The sequence below is a fragment of the Pimephales promelas genome, chromosome 8 (genome assembly GCF_988280905.1).
Source record: "Pimephales promelas chromosome 8, fPimPro1.hap1.1, whole genome shotgun sequence".
Lineage (NCBI taxonomy): Eukaryota > Metazoa > Chordata > Actinopteri > Cypriniformes > Leuciscidae > Pimephales > Pimephales promelas.
This window is the reverse complement of record NC_142776.1, coordinates 27,357,575-27,384,273: the sequence shown is the minus strand read 5'-3', so window position 1 is coordinate 27,384,273 and position 26,699 is coordinate 27,357,575. Positions and strand designations below refer to the sequence as shown.

Here is a 26,699-nt window from a genome sequence, read left to right as displayed (position 1 = left end):
CAGTTCAGCTCAAAATCAATGGCTTTTTTTTTCTTTTCCTTTTTTACAAGCAGGACAGTTTGCATTTGAATTTGTGTTATTTGTAGGCTATAGCATTGTTCAACTAAATATTAATAGCCCACGTTAAAGTCACACTCTTTACCTCTCCTATATTCTGTTAATAAAAGCTCTGTTGAAACACAGTAGGCTATTGTACGAATAAAAAAAATAAACACAACTTATTACATAACCTCAGTGAATAACGTGACCCAGCACGCCCCTTATAAATCTCCAATCCCCTTGCCCTTACCACACACAGTGTAATATCACTCTTATTTTTTTTTTTATATAAATCATTTACACCAAGAGAGGGCTGTTGACCCTTCTGTGATCTCGGAACCCTGTCCTGTCTCATCGTCAGCCGTCCGGAATGTCCATGGCTTCACACAACGGCAGCTCAGCCTCAGCCGGCTTCCAGCCGGTCTTCAAATCTTTCGCCACAGATGCGATCCACGTTGGTTCAGAGCCGGAGCAGTGGAACTCTATGGCCGTAGTGCCTCCTATTTCACTGTCTACCACCTTTAAACAGGACGCTCCGGGGAAACATGCTGTAAGTTGTAAGGAAACTGAGAATATATGAGCGTAGTTTTCGTATCAGTCCGATTTTTGAGTTGAGAGATTGTGTTGTGAACGCATTCGGTTCGTGTGTATTTATCGAGTCGAGTGAGCTGTTCTGTGTAGAGTTGTGACGTTCGCGAACGAACCGATTCTTTTGAACGGCTCATAAACATGAACGATGGGAGCCGAGTCGCGGCTGGAGGGGAGCCGTTCTTTCTGTCGTTCTTTTTTCCTATGCGTGTTTTACACAGATGCACACAAATTAGCTCCTCGGTTAAAGGGGAAGGGGCGCACCCAGCTCAAGGGTGATAGTTGTGATAGTTGTGCACACGCGTGCATCTTTTACTCCTACGTTATCTTTTATAATCCTACGTGCCTATATCATTGGAGCTGAGCCAAAACTTGTGCACGCTGCCATCACATGGTTACTCCAGTTAAAAAAAAAGCCATAAAGTAAGGAACTGCTTGTATTTATTTGCATTTTGTGTTCATGTTATTGTATCTACAGTATATATTAACAACTTTAAATATTTTTTTGTTTTTTATCAAAATGTTCTTGTGGTATTGTATGAATAACATAAGTCAACAGCTTTACACATACACACACTTTGTACTAAAGGTAAATCCAAAATAGTGATGTCACTTTCTAAGCAGAGGGATGTTGTGCAACCAATATAGACCACACCTGACAAATGAGGTAATAATCAATATTTCAGAATAATTCAAACTCAGATATTGATGTGTGATATCTGAGTTAATTATTTGACTACAAATCTCACCTCATCATTCCTCCCAGTGATTATACTAAATATTTAAAAAGAGCCAAAAGAGCCATTCTTTTGAACGGCTCTTTGAAAGGAACGGATCGCCAAGATCCGGATCCCCTCAAAGAGCCATAAATCCCATCACTAGTTCTGTGATGAGAGCTATTTTCAAATGGATGTGATGTGAATTGTGAAATGGCAGGACTTTTACTGTGAAAAAAAGTCGAAAAAAGTTTTTTTTTTTATATCATGGGATAGTGTTACATAATCTGTCATGATTTGTGCAACCAAACACAAAAGTAATTTCAACTGTTTGAGATTTTTGGTGAACTTTTAAACTTTTAGCAGTAGCTGTACTGTACACTTTTGTCGTTACTTTAGTCATTCCCATGATCTTTACTTTAGAATATACGGATCCAAATAATTATAGAAATTCCCATAGAAATATATAATACTTGAGTCATTAGATAGTTTACCATGATTCTTAGTTACTAATTAAAAGCCAATAAATTGTAGAACATTGTAGATTGGTTAGTTTTGCATGAATTATGAAACTTTGAACAGTAGTTCTTTGGGAAGCATCAAAACATTGGAGTTATTGAATAGTTTAATAGTGAAGTACCACTTTCATCTGTGCACTATTCGTTAGTCAGAGTTAGTTAATATAGATTGTTAATATTGTGTTACTCACTGGTTCTTGTATAGATATTCATTTACGAAGGAGCCATTCTAAAGTGTTACCAGTTTTTGTTTTCAGCTGGGTAAATCATCATAAGATCTGGGTTATGATCTGGGTAGATCATAACCTTAACCATATCCAGACCTATTTGTGTAAAAACTGGATAGTTAAATTAACTTGACATTAAACAACACAAGGTTGGTCAAATACTTCTTTACTATGCTCAATTGCTCCTCTGAAAAAAAACTTTAAATAGCTGGTTGAAGATGTTCTTAGCTGATTCGAACTCTGCCCCAAACCCCTCTAGAAACCAATCAACAGATAATAATATTTAGGATACCTTTTCAGAATGGTAGATCAGGAAATCTGCTGCAAATTTGTTGAATATTCGAGTCATGATAACAGCCAGGTCAGGTTTGCTTGTGACACTGCAAACTAACAGTACCAACTGTACCTATGACAGTTTTTGTGTAAAATGTCTTTATTACTGACTCACAGACACTTTATTTGTATAATTCAAATCAATTTTCTATGGTATTTTGAATTCAACACTTTTTTTTACCTCTAATGTTTTATCTCCCAGGGTTTCGAGTACAGCAGGTGTAGAAATCCCACAAGAAACTGTCTTGAGAAAGCAGTTGCTGCTTTGGATTGTGCACAATACTGTGAGTGCATCACCAACACAAAATCATGTAATATTATCTACAAATGACATTGCCAAAAACCTAAAGCTCTGACTTTCATTACAGGTCTCGCTCTTGCCTCTGGATCTGCTGCGACTTTTACCATTACACATCTTTTTAAGCCCGGAGATGGAATTATATGCATGAATGATGTTTATGGAGGTGAGTTACTGCTCCTAATAATGCATAGAACAATTTAAACTAGCTATTATAATTGATAGAAAAGAGAGTAAAATACTGATATATAGCTGAGAGAGACACTGAGACCGTCATGTTTTTCCCCCCCAGGAACTAACCAATATTTCCGAAAAATAGCTGCGGAATATGGCATTGACGTCACTTTTGTTGACCTCACGAGGCTAGACAAGCTAAAAACAGCGTTAAAACCGAATACAAAGGTACACCTGGCAGATTCTTTTTTTTTAAAAGAATGTAATCAGTTTTTGAGATATTCCTTTTTTTTTTTTTTTTGGCACTAAATAGCTCTCCCAAAATTACTGAGGAGGGTGGATGGATAAATATGCTCACAGGATTAAACCTGACAGCATACAGTATATGTTAAACGTTTAATTCACCCAAAAAATGTAGTTTATTACTCCCCCTCATATCATTCCACACCCAGAAGACCTTTGTTCATCTTCGGAACACAAATAAAGATATTTTTGATGAAATCCGAGAGCTTTCAGTCCCTCCATTGGGAGCAACGCAATTTACACAATCACAGAGACATCATTCAAGTAATCCATGTGACTCCAGTGGTTGAACAAAGGTTTTACGGGTGTGAATGGAACGACATGAGGGTGAAAAATTAATGACAGGATTTTAATTTTTGGGTGAACTTTAATTTGCTCTGGGAATTACTACCTGAAATAAAATTGGGTAATAATAAATTTCCCTGTTTCTACAGATGCTATGGATTGAAACGCCTACAAATCCTACTATGAAGGTCGTGGACATTCAGGGCTGTTCAGATATTGTCCATGAGCACAACAAGGACACACTTGTTGTTGTGGACAACACTTTCATGTCAGCTTACTTTCAGGTATACATGTTAATTTTGATGGTCTTCAAATCACTTGAGTAGATTACTAGGGATATGAAGGACAATTTAAAAAGTGAGTTAACTGTTAAAAGTACATTTTATTAAGCATATGATAGCATGTAATACTTGTTTAAAGGGGTCATATAATGGTACATGCAGTTAATTGTTCTGAAATGTGTGTTGGCAGTGCCTGTACACAACCATCATACAGTATAATGATAGAAATCCATCCAGTGTTTTTGTTTTAATGTTTTCCCTGTCTCAAATCGAGCTGTTCGACCGTGTGACATCAGAAGGTCGGACGTCCCTCCCACGATCGTTGATTGACAGCAGCGTTTCAACACATCCCCGCCCTGAGCGAGCTGTCGTGTCATCATAGTCCGCCATTGTTGATACACTAGAGCAGAATGGGTGTCTAATTGTGGTGTTCTGTTATTGGGTGTAATAACGAACACAGCAGTTATTTTGATGTTCCTAAATCCGAACCGCTGAAGACGCAGTGGTTGAGTTTTGTTTTCGAAGGGAATATTCCCCACGATCAACGTCAATGCTTTCATGTTTACGCGAATCATTTCTCACCAGACTGCTTTATAAACAAGTATGATCTGCCATAAACACCTGCAGAACAAAGGGGTGGAGTGAGCGAAGCTCATTATCATTTAAAGGCAAATGCACTGAAACAGCGTGCTGAAAACAGAGCTGTTTTTAACCAAGGTAAAATTAGTGTTTTCTTAAAATACAAATTAGAATTTTTAATAAAAGTATATTACAAAGTTTTCATTTAGACCCCAAACATTCATTTTAACTTGTACAAAATGGCATTATATGACCCCTTTAAAAAGAAATTCAGTGCAAGGATTTCCATTAGACAGAAACTAGGTATTTATTTAGTTATTTCACAATTTTTCTTATTACTGGAACAGCGCCCTCTTGCACTTGGAGCAGACATCTGCATGTACTCTGCAACGAAGTACATGAATGGTAAAAAACAAATAGAAAATAGATATAAACCTTTTATACAATTGTTAATTTGCTTGATCAAAGTTAAAATGATCTATATAATTCCAGGACATTCTGATGTTGTCCTGGGGTTGATTTCTCTCAACCGTGCGGACGTCTATGAACGCCTGAGGTTTTTTCAGAGTGGTAAGGCTCTACCTAAACTGTAACTTTTAAAGTCTGATAACATCCTTATTTTGACCAAACAGCTCTTCTCTTTACGACATGACCTTTTGACTCAAGATCAAAATGGTTGTTGTGTATTAGTGTATTTCACAAGCAGTTTATAGCATATTAGTTAATTAGAGAAGTTTATTACCCATATTATACTGTTAAAGGGATAGTTCCCCCCAAATTTGAAAATTCTGTCAGGAATTACTCACCCTCATGTTGTTCCACCCCAGTAAGAGTTTGAAACAATATTTTTGATTAAATCTGAGAGCTGGATCACTCCTCCATATAGGCTTCTAAGGGATTGAAACTTGCCAGCCTAGAAAAGTTATTAAAGACATTGCTAAAAAAGTCCAAGTGACTACAGTGGTTCAATCTTAAGTTTATCAAGCAACAAGAATACTTTTTGTGCGCAACAAACAAACAAAATTAACAACTTCATTTAAACTATTCATTTCCTTATCTGTGGGCCTCAAGATAGTTCACGTAGTGTAACTGCGCAGTGCTTCTAGGTTGTGTGTCACATGTATGCTCACTGTTGGCCAATTTTCATTTTGGAGTGAACTATCCCTTTAAAGGTTCAGTTCAGTGTTATAAATGTACATCAATATAGAGATGTTGTGTTTTAAAATGCTAGAGAGAGACCCAGAGTTTAATCTTCAAATTTCATTTTGCGAACAAGGAATTCTGCAAGAATTACGTTCTTTTATCTGCCCTATTGGGGGTCTTTTGTAAGGGACAGGACAAATGCCTTTCATTCACTTGAAAGGAAAGTTACTTGTCTTCTGGTGAAGGTAATAACCTGATTTAGTATCTTTTGTTATTACCTGTAGTCTCATTGCTAAGCAGTTATGTAAAATGTAATTTATTCAAATGTCCTTGGCACTCTCTCTTGATTTCGAAGTGCATAGCTCAGAGAAAGTGTCAGGAAAATCTTCCTTGTCTTATCCCCGAATGTATAATTTGAGCTAACTGTAATTTTAAAAACAGCCAACTGTTACAGTGTGATGATTAATGTTGTTCTTTATGTAAGACACTTATAGCAATATTTCACCTTGCATATTCGTCCCTGACTCTAACAATGAAAATGAGCTTGAGTCACTTGCATAGCAGAAGTAGAAGTTTATTTTCATCTCTGTTCTCCTATCTTCAATTCAGAGCTTGGGGCCGTTCCCTCTCCATTTGACTGTTATATGTGCAACCGGGGTCTGAAGACACTGCACCTGAGAATGAAGCAGCACTTTAAGAACGGACTGGCAGCGGCACAGTTTCTAGAGGCCGACCCGAGAGTGGAACGAGTCATTTTCCCAGGTGTCTGTGTTATTATACTCATTACATACAAGTGTGTGTTGGGTGAAAATGACACATGTTGGTGATTGGTCAAGTAACCCACCTGAAAATAAGATTTCAAATGAATGCAATGGTAAATGCTTGGTTGAGTCGATAATAATACTGCATGAGTGTGATGTTGTGAATTTATTTACACTACCCACAAATTTTAGGGTTGATGTTTTAAAGTATTTGAAAGAAGTCTCTTTTGATCACAAAGGCTGCATTTATTTTTGTTTAATCAAAAATAATGAAACTTTTAAAAAAATTAGGGCCGGGCAACGTTTAATCGCATCCAAAATAAAAGTCTATGTTTACGTAATATATGTGTGTGTAGTGTGTATAATTATTTTGTATATATAGATACACACACATGCATGTATGTATTTAAGAAATATTTGCATGTATATACGTTATATATATTTATACACAATTAATATTATATATAAATATAAAAATTGTATGTATTAAGAACACATTTTTCTTAAATATATACATGCATGTGTGTGTTTTTATATATACAAATTAATTATACACACTACGCACAAATATATTATGTAAACAGAAACTTTTATTTTGGATGTGATTAATCATGATTAATCGTTGCCCAGCCCTAATTTAAAAAAAATATATATTATTAAACATTATGATGATTTAAAATTGTAATAAATTTTAAAAAGTATTTTTTTTTCTGTGATGGCAGGGTTTAGACCCTAAGAATCATTTCTTATTATCACAGTTGAAAACGGGTTTGCTACTAAATATTTTTATGGAAACTGTGATAATTTCTTTCCAGGATTCTATGAATTGTAACAATGTAAAAGTCTTTAGTATCAGTTTTAATTAGTTTAATGTGTCCTTAAAAATCTTACTGATCTCAAAGTTTTAAATAGTAGTGTAGGGACGTCATTGGTATTATACCTGTGGCCAATCTTGAACTTTATTGTTTTAAATGTAATTGATATTGAGGGATTCCAGCCAGATTTAATTGACTCTCTCTCATCTTTTTTATTCCAGGTCTTCCATCTCACCCTCAGCACGAGCTGACAAAGAGACAGTGCACAGGCTGTCCCGGGATGATCACTTTCTACATTAAAGGAAAACTGGAGCACGCCTCAACTTTCCTCAGCAATCTGAAGGTACATTTAAACTACATATTGTTTGAAAATCTTTTCCGTTCTACATTTTTAAAGAATCTATGTTGTATGTTTCATTTCAGTTGTTTGCGCTTGCTGAAAGTCTTGGTGGTATTGAGAGTCTAGCAGAGCACCCGTAAGTACTGAGAACACTATCCAAATCCACTAACTGTTCTAAGGGAAGATTTGATTTAAATTCAGAGCTTATTCACTTTTTTGTTTTGTTTATGAAACAAGTATGCTTGGTTTTTAATAACTGTTTAAGCCTTAAAAAAATTGCTCAAGTGGGCTTTTGGATTTTGGATGGCCACAAGGAGGCGCAAGCACTGTAGTGTTGTACTTAAAGGAAATTGCAGAAACAACACTTGTTGTCTGAGCCTTTTGTGTCATTGTAGAACATTATTTAGCGAAATATATTAAAAAGAACTAATAGAACATTTCTTTAGGATATTATAGTCAGCCTTCAATATAAAAACAAAGTTACTGTTAATTGCCAGGTGGCTTTTGAAACATCATTGTGTGATGGATTAATTATTCATATGGCTGACAAGTAATTCACTAGAATGCAAGCGATAACATCACTGAATTGTCTAGTTACATCTTATTTGATATCGCACCTGCACCAATGTTTCTATGATTTATACTGGAGAAAAAGAAACTCGGTTTGAGGGGACATTTCTTTCATCTCCATTTCCCATAGTGCACTTTTCTTTTTCAGAGCGATTATGACTCATGCTTCAGTGCCTGAGAGTGAGAGGAAAGAACTGGGAATCAGTGATACACTCATTCGTCTGTCGGTGGGCCTGGAGGATGAGGAAGATATTATTGCAGACCTCGACCAAGCCCTCGGTGCTGCAGTGAGTGTTTCACAACACATTTGAGGCTTGAAGCCAGAGGGGCGTAATTGACATTTTAGGCGAATATGAGTTCTTTATATCAAAATGAAGGTCTAGATGAGCTCTATCCAATGGTGCCAAAATACCTACCTGAGATCAAACTGTATTGAATAAAGCAACAAAAAGGCGCATCTGACGTATTTGATTTTTTTGTTTTTTTGAAAATGTTTTAGAACGTTATGTTCACTGTGTTAATATGCCATAATTTTTTTAACTTAAATACTCATTTCATGTAAGTATGCCTGTGGTTGCAATGTTTGTGGTTTTAAGGTTAATAATACAGGTGATTGAAGCGTGGTCAAAATTTTGTTTTGTCTCTCCTGTAAAAGTTTGTTAAAAGCCACTTACGCCCTTCTGGCTCCAAGCCTTCAATATATATATATATATATATATATATAATAAAAACAGTATCCACAAAAATGTTATGCAATAAAAATGACTATTATTGGAAGAGTAATGATGCTGAAAATTCACCTTTACCATTACAGTCCTAAATTACACATTCAAATATATTAAATAGAAAGCAGTTAATTTAAATGGTAAAATCTCAAACTATTACAGTATTATTTCATCAAATAAATGCAGCCTTGGTCAGCATAGGATAATTTTTTTCTAAAAATGTAAATGAAAAATGCATAAATGTATGAAAAATACAGTCTAAACAAACACTTTCAGTCTTTCTGTTCCCAAAGAGATATACAGATGGCCAGTGCATTATGTGTATGATACCGATTGAAGGTATTATATGTAGTCATGCTTCATTTTCTGACCAAAGCTTCTTTAATGTGTTTAATGGTGCACCATTATATAAACTGATTTTATTCCCTGAAAAATTGCTTTTTTTAAAGCATGTGTCAACACCGATATAATTTCAGCCCATAAAATTCAGTGAGCCATCTCTGAGAGCATAGGCCATTTCCCCTCTCTCTAAAGTGCACAGAAAAATAAGGTTCTGGGAAATAAAGACAAATGAGCTCAGGTCAGAGTCTGAGAATTATTCCCATAGAAACGTTTAATTGTGTGGAGAAAGCTAGGAGTTTTGTGAGCGGTGCGGTGGCTTTGCTCTGTTCAGTCTCTTGGGAAGTCTGTTTCGCTCTGCTGGACGGAGTCTTCAAGCGTGATATCGCAGCGTTGCAGATGTGTGAGCGGATGCTTATTAGAGAGTAAAGGTGCAGCAGTATAGGTTGATCAGATTTGTACACAAGTACACCATGCACCCCATTATTGTGAAGGTACTCTCTTCTGTCAGAAATTCAATGCCAGCCCTGCAGTTCCATATCTGATCCCTTTAGATGTGCTTTAAGAAAATGGAAATGAAATCATGACCTGTATCCAACTGATATCCAAAATCCCACTGAGCTTATACAATAGGAGCTTTTGTGATTTGCGGTGTGTTTTGATTTGATGACTTGTTCTGAGGAGGTGAATGCCATTAGGTCCTGGCACACAGTTTTCCTCTGAGAGTTATAGATGACTTCTCCATTCTATCTGAAAACCGTAGGTTAATTAAGGTTAAAAAAAGGACTGAATATGTTGATATATTGAACCACTGTCTGCAAGGAGCCTTAAATTGCTGTCTCTGTGGCCAGGTGCTGTTTAAACCAGTTGGCAGAGACTGTGGGGCTCTCCATATGATTGGCAATTAGCATAAAGTTTGGATTGGCGGTATGGGCGAGAACTCCCTGGCCCTGCGCATCCGTGCAGCCTAGCATGACAATAACAAGAGCAGGGAGAGCAGCAATAGGGTAAACAGAACAGAACCAACATGAATGTATGCAGATATAATTAATTCAAGATTTTAAAGTACGACATAATTCGAGAATTTATTCTGATTCAAGGGGAATCAGAATGCCTGACTGGGCGAGAGGAGGAGCTCGGGATGGAGGAGGGTAATTGGCTCCTGAGAAACGCGATAGCTGCTGATAATACTGAAGGAGCTTATATATGCAGTGATTCTTGTAGGCAGACATGGATCAGCTGAGAGTAAGCTGATGCAAGCTTGACTAACGTGACCTGCCAGAACTGATGCTACGCTTGATATATTTATATATACTGATCAGCCACAACATTAAAACCACTGACATTTAAAGTGAATGATATTGGTTATATCGGTTACACACATCTGAACCAGCTAGTTAAGATCTTCAGGAACACTTGATACAGTAATTACAATTTAGAGTTGCGTTGAATCTGGACTCTGCAATTACTCTCCAGTAAATACATAATACATCTCCAGGAACTGGATTGGGCACCCCTGGATTATATCATTATTAGTCAGAAAGTGAACAGTGAATTTCATTTGTTGGAAGCAGGAAAAATGGGTACTGTAAAACTTCAAATAATAGCCCGGCCTTTTATTTTCCCAAATCGTCGAACTGCACCGGCTTGTATTTGAGACAGGCGTCAATATGAGACCGACTTTATAATTTATTCTTGAGATGTTGTTCATTTAGTCTCTAATCTCTAAAAAAATATAGTGGAATAAGTGAAAAAAATATAATATCTGCAACACTGCTTTAAAGTCGGCGTGAAACGGAAGTTGAGAATGTAGGGCAGGGTTTGATTTCGTCCTTCGGGAATTGATTGGATCGTTGGAGGTTGGGCGTTGCATACAAAATGGAGGCGGATTTAAATGCGATTCTCTGAGAAGCGGTTCACCGATAGACGCACCCTCATCGGATCTGGCCGCATCCTTTCAGCACGTGACCGAAATAGAAGAGAGGTCGTTTCGATGGGGGAGGGAAGGGTAACGTCTTTGATTAAAGATTATAAGGGTACATTCATTTTTTAAAAATAATAAATAAATAAATCATTTATAATAAACACTACAGTATTACATATAAAACGAAGATTTGTCAAATTTGATTTCATGCCGACTTTAAAGACCCAGCAGGGTTGAAACGTTGCCTTTATGTTAAATATGGGAGATTAAAGCAATGTTGCGGACGTTAAATTTTTTTCCACTTTAGTAAGTTCTGTCAATTGTAATATTTCACAATATTAGCCTATTGTTTTTACTGTACTTTTGGTCAAATAAATGCAGCATTGCTGAGCATTAGAGTCTTCTTCAGAAACAAAAATCCTTACCAAACCAAAACTTTTAAATAGTAGTGTACACTGTAAAAAAATATTGTTTGTTTAACTTAAAAAAGTAAATAACCTGGTTGACTTCAAATTTTAAGTTGATTGAACTGGAAAAAGTGAGTTAATACAATGAAGGAGATTAATTTAATCATCAGAAACTCAAAATAATAAGTTATCTCAACTAAATGAATTATTTAAGTTGATTTGACAAACGAAAATATGTTGTGATAACAAATCTTGAAAATATTTTTTTTACAGTGTAGTACGTGTATAAACCCTGTATTTAACCAAATACTAGTTTCAATTTCCTTTTAAAACCTAGATATTTTTCTGTTCGATATTCAGTAAATGTAATGTCATGCAACCTGTTTTTTTTCTTAAACAGCATCCAAAAAAGTAAGAGACTGACCAAGATCAATCAGGAACAGCAGTGATGCCACATTTGGACGAGACAAGGACACTTTTTTTGGCACATTTCAGTATCAATTACTTGACAGTTACGCTTGAAAAACATTAATTGCAATCTTTTCATTCAAAGTACTGGAGATTTGCTGCTTTTGTCTTTCCACTTTTTGCAACTATAGTTTGATGAGGTAGTGGGGCTAAACAACACAGAAACCCTCTGAGTTCTCAAGTAGTTCACAAGCACACAATCAGTCTTTATTTACTGCTTCAAAGATGCAAATCCACTTCATAATATCTTTCATTGATCAGTTTAGGATTTTAAATACATATTGACTCGATGCCTAAGTGTTTTAATCCTAAAGGGATCACATCCGATCTTTGTCTGTGTTGCCAGACCCATTAAAGCCATTTGTTTGCCATTTATCTCTTTTGTCTTGTTCCTGGACGTCTTTGATGGTTATACACCATAAGCAATCACTTTGAAGTCAACAAGCTCCACACATGTAATTGGAAGATAAATATTAAAAGACATATCTAATGAGCCGATCTAACAAATACATTAAAAATGCTGCAAGGACAGCTTGAACTGAGAAGTAATTATTTCTCTGCAGTGTTTATCAGACTTAAATTTATTTATATGATGGGCATGATGTGCTGATTACATTCCTAGTCCTGACAAGGATAATTTGTTGTCTCTTAATTTTCTGAGCAAAGCAAGATTTTTATTTTTGGTGCTGGAAAAACTGAAAATGAAGAAAATACATTATGTGAAAAATATGTAATCATGATGGCATTTTTTTCAATTCTTGACAGTCAATTTAGCTATTTATATGCCTAGTTTTACTGACAAATGACTTTCAGTGGGAGTTCAGAAAGTATTAAATGCCTTTTTGTTTGTCACTATATTTTAATGCCTGTTTTCAAGGCACATAGTATTCTGTTAGAGACTGAATAATGTATAAAATAAAAAGCACCTCAGTTATGCTATTTGCTGACTCAAAGGTCCATTTAGCAAAATGTACACAGGAAGTACAACACCATTAATGCAGAGTCATAAACTACATATTACTGCCCATTTAATATAGACAGCACATGCAAAATGTCATCCCTAATCTCTTAAAGGGTCAGGACTCAAAGGTGTAAACTTCATTATAATGTTTTTTTTTATAAGTAACCCATGTTTAATGTTCATACGGTTTAATATTTAATGCTCGTAGAGTTAGGGAGCAGTGTGTGTACGTGTTACAGGCTAGTAATAGAATAAATAACATGAGCAAAGCTGAAGTTGCACCTCTTGTGTGACATAATGTTTTTTCCTTCATCGAGATTCATGTTTGATCTTGCCAGGCTCATTTCAAGCTCTGCTTTACAATTTTCACATGGCCAACAGAGGTGATATTGATTTGCACACACAAGCCTATCTCAAAGATGACGGATTATTCCATTAACATAATTTTTTTGCAACATTTTCACAGTAGGTTTGTGGCGACAGCGAATCCTCCTAATTCTCCTGACCTGAGATTATATAATTAGCTATTCCCACAGTTTGTTATTTCAGAACTATGACTTGCAAGTGAACCGTTTAAGCAACATTGTAGTCTAAATGGACCAGTGTTAGCTGCTACTGTTAGCCACTATGCTAGTAATAATCATTTGTGGTCATAAGTTTATCATGACCATAAAGATAACAAAAATGACATTTTGTTTGTATTTAGTATGTCCTAAACAGATATTTACATACAGTCCACAAGACAAAATAATATCTGATTTTATCTTTTCCGTCTTTCGGTTGAGACGTTAATCCAAGGTCCTGACTCTCTGTGGTCATTAAAAATTCCAGGATGTCTTTCGAAAAAGAGTAGGTGTAAACCTGGTGTCATGGCCAAATTTCCCCAGTGGCCTCTGTCTATCATGATGTATTAATCATCTCCATATACTAATTGGCTATACTAATCTCCTCTCCACCAATAAGCTGGTGTGTGGTGGGCATTCTGGCTCAATATGGCTGCCGTCGCATCATCCAGGTGGATGCTGCACATTGGTGGTGGTTGAGGAGATTCCCCCCTTCCATATGTGAAGTGCTTTGAAGTCCCAGAAAAAGCGCTATATAAATGTAACAAATTATTATAATTATTATTAATTGTTATTTTACACAAATGAACCAGTTCAAAAGTTTACATACACTTCATTCTCAAAGCAGCATTTTGAAATCTTGCTCTCGGGGTCCCCCTACAGTTGGGAAACAGTATTGTCTCGAAACCTACCGTGGTTACACTATGCCAGGGAATATACGCGTGCATTTGTTGACAAGCGAGGTAACACTTTATTTCGATAGTCCACTTTAGACATTCTACAAACTATAAGTAACTTTTCAACTACATGTCAACTAACTGTCAATAGAGTATCAGTAGACTGTCAGCTTAATATCTGCTAACACTTTATTTTGTTGGTCCACCAACAGACATTCAACTGACTAATAAGTAACTTGTCGACTACAAGTAAACTTGTTCTCCTAACTCAAAGCCTAACCATAACCTACCAGTCTACTGACAGTCTACTATAATATACTAATACTTTAATGAGAGTTAGTTGATATGTAGTTGAAAAGTTACTTATAATACGGTAAAAGCGATACAGACACTGTCAGGCTATGGCAGACCTGTCATTCAACCTATTGTAAGTCGATGTACCATCTTCAGGGTTTTGGAAAAATATTATAAAGGTTGAAAAATGTACATAGTTTAATACGTGTCATATATTTTGTTTAAGTCCATTGTAAACTGCCTACTGTCTTTAAGTCGACATGAAATAGAAATTCACGCTATATGTTTTTTAAATGCGTCTTAATGATTTTGTGAACCATAAATCCATCATCCATGTTATGACCTGGTAATTTTTAATCAAAATGTCATAACTCAGTCTTCCCCTTTCTTACAATTAACCATAAACTCAAATTCAGATCTGCCTTCTTCCTTGATCTGATTCTGATCAAAAAAAAAAAGTCCCCACCCTGCATATTTTATATTTTTAACAATATGGATGAATAGATTGGTACTGCACATTATTTGATTTTCCTATGACCACAATTTTACATGGCTGGTAAACATTCAAATGCTTTATAAATGCAATGTACCTGTATAATAAGTGGAATCTGAAATTGTATTTACACATTCTACCATCACAGAGCCAAAAACCTGATTAAAAGCTTACCTTTGAGCAATTTCATAAAATTAAGGTTTTACTTTATATGAGTCATGCTATTACTGGACAGAATAAATGTTGTGATAATGAAAAGCCATTTCATCCTCAGAGATTTATTGTGCCGTTTTTATATTTTGATTTACAACGTTCCTTTCACTAGTTTTCATTTTTCACTTAATTGGGCAATAACAATCTCTTCCCATCGAATGCGCAGGTACAAAATAATGACAAGTGACTTTGGCCAGTATTATGCATCCCATTAAAAATGTTATAGGTGTAATTACTGGATGATGACTCATTTGGTTCCTCAGAGTGTCTGTGAAGGTGTGCCAGTTCATTTGCAGCTCTGGCCATGTAAGGTCATTCAGATCAAGTGGAAAATGACTCTTAAACTTTGAGCCATCCATTTGGCAGTGTGCTTTAGAGATAGACATCCTCAAAAAGTTTAAATGACCAAAGAAAGATTATAATTATGGTTATGTAGGACAAAAGGTATTATGTTAATATTTAGGTTCATGTTTGTTGTTGCGTATTTTCACACACACCATATAAGTAATTATTCTCTTTCCCTAAAAATAAATAAATAAAATAAATAAATAAATAAATAAAATAAATCATACAATCCTAATATTTTATCATTTTTTAAAAATATATATATTTTTTAATAATTTACCAAACGTTTACTGCTCTAATCACAGTAGTGTTCAAGGCACATGTCTGACTAATCATGTTAAACTATATTTCCAATGGACAAAACGGAAACAGCTCAGATCTTCACAATCAATAAAGTCCAGTTGTGTACATAGAACTTATCATCCTCAGTTTAATGTGGTGCCATTGGACATAATAGACTTTCATGGATCAATCTTTCAGAAAGACAAAGTAATTGATTGGTTGTTGTTTTTTTGGTTGTTATCTTTGCTGATTGGAAATCATTCCTGGTCGTTCTACTTAATATGAGGGATGCAAACTGGGTTATTTCTACTTAATTAAATCGAAATCCACAGCCAACCTTTTTTATTCCTTGCAATGAAGAGACAGTGTAACCTCGAAGTGCAACTCTGGCAGTGTAACTGCTTCAGTGCTTACTTTTCTTTCAAATTTCTCAATTATATCTGTTAAAATCATTTTGGCACCCTAGGCACCCAGCTCTGTAATGAGTGAACTCGCTAACACGCATCACAGGTTACAAACGTATCTTCTGAGTCAGAGACAGGAGGTTCATCAAGGTAACATTCAGTTCTGACAGGGACAAGATTCACTCCTACAGTGTTTTACTCTGACGCACACTATAATGAAGATTACTTGTTATTTAGTGGAACATTGCTGAATTTTCCTGGACGGTACTGTTAAATGCATCATTGCACAGATATGGCAACACACTTTGTTGTACACCAAAAGCTGAACTTTGTCATAGTGTAATAACACTCAGCCTTTGAGTTTCAGGCATGAAACGGATGCATTTTGTTATTTTTTTCCTTTCTGGGATGCATTATACTCTAAGAAGCAAAAGCAGGACATTTTCTTCTGTATTAAAGTATTCATAGATGCCACCTACGTCACTACAAATACAACCATTTAATCTGTAAAACAATGCTTTCATATCACACACATCAATATAACAAGCACTACAGAACATTAATTAGACACTACTTAAACATTTTCCAGAACGCAACACAGCATCCAGAACGTTTTAGAATTGATTCAAGTATAGTAATTGCATCTGAGTATGGTGAATATTGTATACTCTATGCACTGCAAGTATAGTATTGTACTATATTAGGCTAAAGAACGTCTGTATATTCAGCACTTGCATACTTTAAAAGTACTGCCGTCCAACTGCAAAAGCCAAAAAGTTCAAATAAAACACTAAATGTTATGATACACTCAAATCTGTAAGTTGTGCAACTGCAAAATAAAGGTCAATGAGAGATTCCTTCTGCTTCAACATGATGTCTTCCTGCTGGCTCTGGCTTGAGGACTTTGTCCACAACACAGGCAATGTTGTCTCATGCCAGACAAAGGGAAAAACCTTCCAATCTTACACATCCAGCATAGTGACAGCTTGTCCTCATCCTCTTCCTCCTTTTGCACATCTTCCTCCTCTCCTTCTCAGATTGTTTCCATCAATTGTTCGTATATGATTCACTGCACCTGTGTCATATGCATTCGGATCTACTTCATCCAATTGGTTTGATCACATCATTAGAAATAATGCTGTGTGTATATAAATAATGACAACTGTGTTGTATTTGAGTTTAGTTTTAGCAATTCAGAAAAACTGTACATGTAATTGTGAAATGTCTTATTAGTTTCCTTTATCCCTCCTGTTGAAATTTGTATAGTTGGGAATTTATGGATCCTCTTTTAGGTCTTTAGACAGACACTGGTCTATTGTCTTCCTATGTACAAGGTGACACTGACTTTCAGATGAATCAGCCAGAGAACATAAACTTCTAGATAGGGCTTCTGTTCTTGGAACATCGAGTTCCCTAAAAAACAAACAAAAAGGCAGGCTATGATTCATAAATCAGGAGACATTTTTACAAGACCAAAATTGAGTTATAATTCACCTCTATGGAATTGGAACTGTCTTACAGCATATATATATATATATATATATATATATATATATATATATATAACACAGTCACATCCCAAGACGTCATATAACTGACGTCTTGGGACGTCTTTTGACCATACGTCAACATCCGCTTTTTTAGGGTACCCTTTAACGTCGGTTAGATGACGATCCCGGGCCGTCATACAACTGACGCTTTACCTTTAACGTCGGTTAGGTGATGGGGTAGGTTTAGGGGTAGGTTTAGGTCTCTGGGCTAGGGTTAGGATCCGATAACGTCATCTAACCGACGTTAAAGGGTACCCTAAAAAGGTGGATGTTGACGTATGGTCAAAAGACGTCAGTTATATGACGTCTTGGGGTGAGACTGCGCTGATATATATATATATATATATATATATATATATATAGAGACAGAAACAGAAAAACAAAACATAAAAACATACAAAATTTATAATGTTCAAAAAACGATTAATTATTTATATATATTTTTCAGAAAATATATATTAATAATTAATCGTTTTTTGAACATTATAAATTTTGTATGTTTTTCTGTTTTGTTTTTCTCTGTTTCAGACACAGACTGGAAATAAACTTATAAAATGTTGACACTGTATGGTGATATATGTGTGCAAAAGCAAGAAACACATCAAAGTTGTCTGAAAATAGCATGACCAAAACATCTAGCGCAGCACAAAGCAGAGTTTGGGACAGAACTTTGACCTCTATCTGAGAGAAGCCTCTCTTTGAAAGCCCTAATAGAATATTATCCTCTTTTCCTGCTGAGATGCAATTTCATAACCACTCTAGTCATTATCTTAACACTCAGTAATCCAAGGATGTTTTTCATAAACTCTTGGTGTGTTTCAGGAATGGGATTATTCATTCATTAAATGTCAAATCAAACCCAAATCTTCTTGAAATCACCGGCCTTTGTACATATATATATATATACATACACAATCAAATTATTCATTGTGTTGTAAAAATACCTGCTTGTTATTTCCAATTACATTTATCTGTTGACCTTTCCCTTACACTTTAACCCATCCTTAAACCTAACCATACCACCAAACCAGTACCTAACTACTTTTAATGTACATAGTAAGTAAAACAATGCAACATGTTTTTGAAACAAAAAAGCTTTTTGAATTGCACTACTTAAAAATATGCATTGCATTAACCCTGCTTGCATTTTAATGCATAGTATTTTTTTAGAGGTTGCATTTTTATTAGCTGAAATTCATCATGGTTGTATATTTAAGCTGTGGATATTTAAATTCAAAATATTTCACAAATGTCTCATTAAAAAAATATCAATAATCCATATTCACCTTTCAGATTTCACTTCCAAAACATTCATTTTATTTTAATAATTCAACCTACAATATTCTCTCAGATAAATGTATATCATGCAGATATTTTTAAATATTTAATTGAAATATTGGTAACACTTTAGAATACTGTATCTTATTTACTGCATAACTAATGAGGAATTAATGAAGAACTAATAGGTAATTCTTTATTAACACTTAAGTCACTACTGTTAACTACTAAGGAAGATGTGTTAACTAATCAGTATGTAATATAATTTTATGATTGTGTTAAGTATCAGTTAGTTAATCAATAGCTAATGAATTCTGTCATACCTCCCGAAGAATTACTATTAATTATCTATTAATTAAGGTTCAAGAAAAATAACTATGAAGTAACTACTAATTAACAGTCATACACAGTATTCAGTTTGTCATTCTTCAGCACTAATAAGAAAAATAAGTGCAGACATTTACCTTATAGGCTATGATCTGCAAATAAGCAAAAACATCTCATGTATATAACACCTTATTATTATACTTAGTTCTTGTACATTTTAAACTTCTTTTGCACCATTCAAGTTCCGGCAATATGGCGGTAGCCACATACACTGAGCCTGGGTTCTCCCAAGGTTTTTTTCTTCATTCTGTCACCTGATGGAGTTTTCGTTTCTTGCCACTGTTGCCTTTTTCACTTCTCTTCGCCTTTGTCGCAAGTAACTGTCGTGTATTTTACAAAGGTTTAGATGATTACATTAATATATATAGGCTAATATTTTTTTATTTACAGTAAGTTTGATTTGAGTCAGAAGTATGCGGTAATTCTTTATTAATTACTAATGGGTATTGTCACTTTAGAATACTGTTTCAGGTTCTAAGTAATTCCTGAAGGACTATCTAATAATTATTTATTAATTACTAATAAGTTCCTTATATTTTTACTTTAGAAGACTGTTTCAGGTTATAAGTAGCCTAATTCCTAGATAATTAATTTGATAATTATTTATTAATTACTAATGGGTTCCCTGTATTGTCACTTTAGAATACTGTTCCAGGTTCTAAGTAATTCCTGAAGAACTATTTAAAAGTTATTTATTAATTACTAATAAGTTCCTTATATTTTCACTTTAGAAGATTGTTTCAGATTATAAGTAGCCTAATTTCTAGATAATTATTTGATAATTCTTTATTAATTACTAATGGGTTCCCTATATTTTCACTTTAGAATACTGTTCCAGCTTCTAAGTAATTCCTGCAGAATTATTTGATACTTTTTATTAATTACTAATAAGTTCTCTATATTTTCAGTTTCCCTCAGTCGTTGCCTCAAATACATGAATTTACTCAGTGGCATTCTATGCTGAGTAAAACAGACTCACACAGTACTGTAAATAAAATATACAAATAATCTGAGGTTAGTTTTGTATGACTGTTCAGTAGTTACTTCTTAGTTATTTTTCTTGAACCTTAATTAGTAGATAATTTGTAGTAGTTCTTCAGGAGGTATGACAGAATTCATTAGTTATTGATTAACTAACTGATACTTAACACAATCATAAAATTATATTACATACTGATTAGTTAACACATCTTCCTTAGTAGTTAACAGTAGTGAAGAAGTAGTTAATGAAGAATTACCTATTAGTTCGTCAATAATTCCTTATTAATTCTGCAGTAAGTAAGATACAGTGTTCTAAAGTGTTACCGAAATATTCGCAGCTTAAATATACAACCATGTTGAATTTCATTTTAAAAATTTGATGATCATTTTTGAAAAAGTTTCTGTTTATCAAACAATTAAATTCTTTTAATGAGATCAGTTAAAGGGATAAAGTTTCCCCTCTGGAAAGATGAATGTGTATTTAAAATGGGTCATTTATGTAGAGGAAATGTGAAATTGTTTTTTTTTAATTTGGAGCTTTCTAGACTGAGAAAAGCCAGAAAATGTATTTTTGGCTTATGTGGATGAAAGACAACAACTCCCAGAATGCTCTTGCTTCGCTGTCCTAGGAGGCCACGCCTACCGGTAACAGAGCGCTGTAGTTAAAAAACAACTCCAGGCTACTAGTGAGTCTCCGCGATGAGTCTCCCCGAAAATGTGTTTCGAGGTCGCCCAAAATGTCTGGAATTCAGCTTTTGCGTTCTACAGTCGCCATTCATTATGTTTACTGTGGCGAGCAGGACGAGACTGAGGGCCGCGGGAGAACGGCGCGAGGCCGTTGGCGTTATTAGCACCGAGGATGGTAACCCCTACTACTTAGCTTTCTCCACAGAACAAGAGCCTGTTAGCTTAGCTTCCAAAAAAAAAAGGATGGCTGACACTATGTGTACATTCTGTGAGTGAGATTCCATGAAAACATGCGGGACATCCCCTACTACTGGCTGTAGTCTTTAGCCTCTGTCCAAAAAATCCTCAGATGACGCAAAATAACATTTTTTGCTTCTTCAGAGGATTTTTTCCAGACAAAAAAAAAAAAAAAAATACATACAGTAAATCTCTTGTCTCAGGGGGATATGAGGGTGGAAAGCAGGATAATTCGAAAATACAGGTTAATATAAAGCTTAATGCTAAATCCTGAAGTATACCTTTAAGGAAAATCCAATTTTTCATAATATGACCTCTCTAGGGAACTGTAAAGACTTAGTTGTGTATTATATATTTATGGAACTGAGGGTACAATTTCTGTCTCTCTCTCTATACATGTACAAGATTCAGTGATACAATTATTGTAGATATAGCTCTAAAATGAGTTAATAGGTTTTCCCCAAGACTCAGTATGCTGGGGAATCCATAAGCAGCACTTTCAGTGCACGGTCATAAATCAAAAAGCTGCACCACAGCACCAAACAATGGCAGCTCTTATCCATAGATAGACTTTGACTCAGCAACATTCTGTGAATTTGCCTGAGCAAAGGACCGTCCAGTCTGAGTTATAGGGTCTTTACTCATTTAGACAGTACCTCTACAGGTCAGGCACATGACATGTTACTTGTGGTCTCCCCTATACGACACATGATAACTGGACAAATCATGTGATCAACCAATAAACCCCAAAATCACTCCGTTTATGTTTGAAAAACTGTCCAAGTCTAGAAAAAGAAGATTTTGTGCAATTACTGTATGTTTGTTTAAAATTGTTTTAGTGGTTCTAAGAGAATATGGCCCTCCAATCCAGATGCTTAATAAATAGATATAGAGCTCATTATGGCGAGGAGGTGTGTCCGCTTGCTTTGATTGATGTGAAAAGGGAATGATGAGAAATGATTCCCAGATCCATGTTTGACATGCAGGTTTACAGCTTGAAAGTGTATTGCTGAATACCTAAAGTCCTGTAAATTACTGCAACATTCTTCTGTACTGCTTTATGTATTGCCATATTGCAGTTTTATGAGCAATCTGATATTTATTATTAGCTCTAGCTTAAGAACACAAACCACTTTATAATTAAAGCACTAAACGTCCAACTCAATCAATTCTGAAAGCACTTTTAGAGCAATATTCTGGCCAACACAGCCAGTTATTTAAAGCCCTTATAAAACACAGATTTAATGGACTATACTCTAATTCGTAGCTCTCCTCTGTGTTTCTTCGCCAGCCTATATTTCCCCTCTGCAGAGGTCAGAACAAAGTGCACGTATAGCTGAAAATATGATGTGTTTACAAAACACTATAGTACGGGTCTCTTATCTTAGTGGAAAGACGGGAGAAAATGTATAGATCTACAACTCAAAATGCAGGCAACAAACTATAATAAATGCTCTGCTGCACATAGAGTGGGAACTTGTCCTTTATTCGCCTTTCAAACAATACTCGTGTGATTTCTGCACTACTGTCACCGATTGGAAATAAGGTATTCATAACACTATTGATCAAACAAACTGCACCTCCCCAAACACACACCATTGATTTAGACAAGGATGAATTTTAGATCGAAATTAGTCTGTACCAGTAAGCCTATATGGACGAAAAAGAAATACGTAAAAAATTGTGAGATGATATGTTGCAATGTAGAGATATACAATTATCTTTTACTCAGAGGCAGACAAAGATAATATACTCAATCGTTTATACGTTTACCTTCGGCTTCATTGTTTTCAGCAGTATCAAAATGACTCCTGAGAGAGTAAAATGGCAAAACCGTTCGAGACACCATCTGACTTACATTCTCAGGTATCAACTACATTTATTCCCACAGCTTCAGGATCAGGATGAAGCTGACCAGCACTTACTCCAGGGATCAAGATCTCTATACTTCTCCATGCAAAATCAATTTCTGAGATACTATGTTTTCCTCAACAGTCCAAAGCTGAGAGAAATGATGCCATGGAGTGCACTTTAGAGTGATAATAGAAAATAAGACTTTTTACACTAGAGGGCCATGGGACTTAGACCTGAGTGCAAAAATGGAGTCTCTAGACCCTTCCAGAGCTGAGATATTGAGATCCCACGTAGCATTTATGCCATTATAAATATCTCAATATCTCAGCTCTGGAAGGGTCTAGAGCCTCCATTTTTGCACTCAAGTCTAAGTCCCATGGCCCTCTGTCAGAATACAGAGTTTCAAGAAGATCAGAGCAACTCAAAATTTCGACCCGAAAAAACATAACAAAAAACGACAGTGGTACCCCTTTCGTTTTCTGTTTTTTTTTGTGCGAAAAAATAAGTTTCTCTAATCTTCTTAAAATTCTGGATTCTGATAAAGGGCCATGGGACTTAGACCTGAGTGCAAAAATTGAGGCTCTAGACCCTTCCAGAGCTGAGATATTAAGATCCCACGTAGCATTTATGCCAAAAATATCTCAAAATCTCAGCTCTGGAAGGGTCTAGAGCCTCCATTTTTGCACTCAAGTCTGAGTCCCATGGCCCTCTGTCAGAATACAGAGTTTCAAGAAGATCAGAGCAACTCAAAATTTCGACCCGAAAAAAAAAAAAAAAAAAACGACAGTGGTACCCCTTTCGTTTTTTTTTTGTGCGAAAAAATAAGTTTCTCTAATGTTCTTAAAACTCTGGATTCTGATAGAGGGCCATGGGACTTAGACCTGAGTGCAAAAATGGAGGCTCTAGACCCTTCCAGAGCTGAGATATTGAGATCCCACGTAGCATTTATGCCTTTATAAAAATCTCAATATCTTAGCTCTGGAAGGGTCTAGAGCCTCCATTTTTGCACTCAGGTCTAAGTCTCATGTCCCTCTATCAGAATCCAGAGTTTGGAGAAGATTGGAGAAACGTATTTTTTCACTGTCGTTTTTTTGGGGGGTCGAAATTTTGAGTTTCTCTGATCTTCTTGAAACTCTGGATTCTGATGGAGGGCCATGAGACTTTGACCTGAGTGGAAAAAAGTGTGGCCGTGTACCATGAGTGATCGCTCTTGTGTTCAAGCACGTGCAAGCGCACGAGCACTGTTGTAAAAATCGGTTGCAATCTGAAACATCACTGATAGAGGCTGCTAAAAATTACACATAGCACCTTTAACTTGCATTTTCTTGCATTGGACTCTGGTCACACACATAATGTACCTTCAGGACTTTTGGAGAACATGGTTAAAGGGCCTGAAGTTTTTCTTGGTCACAGACGTCACTTTCTCCATGTTTTCCATCGTAGCGTTCATCTCCTTCCTCGGTGTGGCCGTCTCCCACAAAGAATGTGAGTAGAGGTCCATACTGAAGCACTGAAGTCATGAATGTTTGCTTTGAAATTGTATTTGTAACATGAAGAGAAAGTGGTCTTCAGGACATTAAACTCAGGAGGACGGTTGTTTTAACTCTTTTCAAACTGTTTCACTTACTTTTTAATGTGTGTGTGTGTGTGTGTGTGTGTGTCTACAGCCCTCACAGATCCTGCCAGTCTGTACCTGTCATGTGTGTGGAGCTTCATGAGTTTGAAGTGGGCGTTCCTGCTGGCCCTCTATTCTCATCGGTATCACAAAGAATTTGCCGACATCTCCATCCTCAGTGACTTTTAAATACACACACAGTGATGCACTCGTGCCCACAGAGAATGGAGACATGCTTGGCTGTTACCATTTGAAATGGACAAGGAACACTCAACGTGGAGAGTCAGAAAGCTTTCGTGTTTTTTTATTATATCAATATACGACATTAGTGTATCACTTCCCTCTCTATCTACTGTTGTCTGTTTTAGATCTTGTTAGACGCAAGAGTATGTTGAAGGACGTCATCTGTCATTTACATTTTTTGCCTTTTTAATAGCTCTGATCAATGTGAATATTTTCACTTTGAGTATGTATGGTTAATAGGTATTAGGAGGAGTCTTTTGTCTTTCTCCTTGCTGCTCTTTTCTTGTTGTCCTGAATGTTTTTTCTGCAGTTTCATTATGGGATATTGATAAGTGACAGGTTTTTATTAAGCTGTCCCTAAAAAACAATTTCTCCTTCTGCCTCTTTGCATTTAGGTAGCTGGCTGTTGATTGTTAAATAAGCACTTTATTGTCTAGACAATGTGGTTTAAACAATCGAAAACCTTGTGTGGGAATCTTGAGGCTTTATTGACGAGGGAAACGTCGTTTGGAAAGGCTTTTTGTTTTTCTTTTCTTGTTTATATTTTTATGACCCCAAAGCAACATCTAGCACACATTTGGATTATATGAATGATTCAATCAATGATATTTGTAGACCTACAGGGTTAGTGATTTTCAGTATTACCATCACGTCTGTCATCTGAGAGTTGTTTTGTATAAATTCATTCACTCAGACAATACTGCATGCATATCTTATATTATGTTGAGATTTCTTTTTATATTTACACAGAAACATTGTGTTACACTGTTTGAATGTGATGTTGGCGTTTGCCTAACATTTCAGACACTTTTGTGAACGTATCCATTATACTGTAATGTTATGAAATTAATAACTTTATGTGTGAGCGGGCCATTAATAAAATAACCTGTTATGGCAACCAGACACATGCTTCTTGATTTGCAAACTGTTTTAAAAAATTCAGCTTTATTTAATTCTGAGAATAGCAAAACATGTTGAAGAAAACTGAAAAGCCTACAAAACATACAAATCCAGGCAAATTATGTAATGGCATTTCACACAAAAAACTTTCAATTTAATTGTAAAGCAATTTGGTGATAAAAAAGAAAATTAATATCCTCAGAAATTAGTATCAGCCCAAATGGTCTTGCAAACGATATAGTAAAAAGCACTTTGTTCCCTTTTCTTTGTGTTTGCTATATACGTAGTTTACATTCAAGGATAAGCTGCCTTGCATGTTCATTGAAGAGAAATCAATATGAATAATAATAAAACAAACAATGTATAATGTCTCAGGATTTTTTTTAATGGATGAATACAAAGTGCAATTAATAAAAGCTTAGAAATAAATGGTCAAAAAAAGAAATAAAAAGTCCTTCAAATCCACCAAGGACAGAGTCAACATTTGAATAAATCACACACTAGATGTGATTATGACAGTTAAGTTCTTTTGTTGATCTTAGTTCCTAAGGATTGTCTCCTGTCTCACACAGTAATATTACAGTAGCTTCAGTCAGTTAAAGCACAGGATGTCCAGCTTCTGCTTGGAGAGGAATGAAGTCCCCCAGAAAAGGAGTAGACTTCTACATTGAATCATCTTCATCATGCTCCATTGGCTCATTTGGGAAACTACAAAGCAGATACAAAGCAAGAGCAATATATTCAATAGTTTTGTTAGTTTCATCTCTAGCCACATTAGTCCAAGATGCTAATACTGAAAGCTCATAGAGTGCAACAGTGCACAACTGTTGATCAGCAGGATTGGTTACGGAAGTATTTTCCCGTTCAATTAAAAAATAATAATTATAAATAAATTTGGTCAA

General features: G+C 35.5%; 1 protein-coding gene across 2 annotated transcripts; it reads left to right on the top strand.

Moving 5' to 3' along the window:
* The first annotated feature begins 304 nt into the window (after positions 1-304).
* On the top strand, positions 305-25,800 carry LOC120491283 (cystathionine gamma-lyase). 2 transcript variants are annotated; one of them, XM_039689005.2, is made up of 12 exons: positions 305-589; positions 2,624-2,705; positions 2,790-2,885; positions 3,012-3,121; positions 3,631-3,765; positions 4,689-4,746; positions 4,834-4,911; positions 6,094-6,246; positions 7,282-7,403; positions 7,484-7,536; positions 8,119-8,257; positions 24,707-25,800. In XM_039689005.2, exons 1-12 carry the CDS (start codon positions 410-412, stop codon positions 24,755-24,757), a joined length of 1,257 nt encoding a protein of 418 aa, XP_039544939.2. In that variant the 5' UTR covers positions 305-409; the 3' UTR covers positions 24,758-25,800. The 2 variants fall into 2 exon arrangements, with proteins under 2 accessions (XP_039544939.2, XP_039544940.2); XM_039689006.2 differs by lacking the exon at positions 24,707-25,800 and adding an exon at positions 11,766-12,208 and having other exon boundaries at positions 309-589.
* Positions 25,801-26,699: the final 899 nt, after the last annotated feature.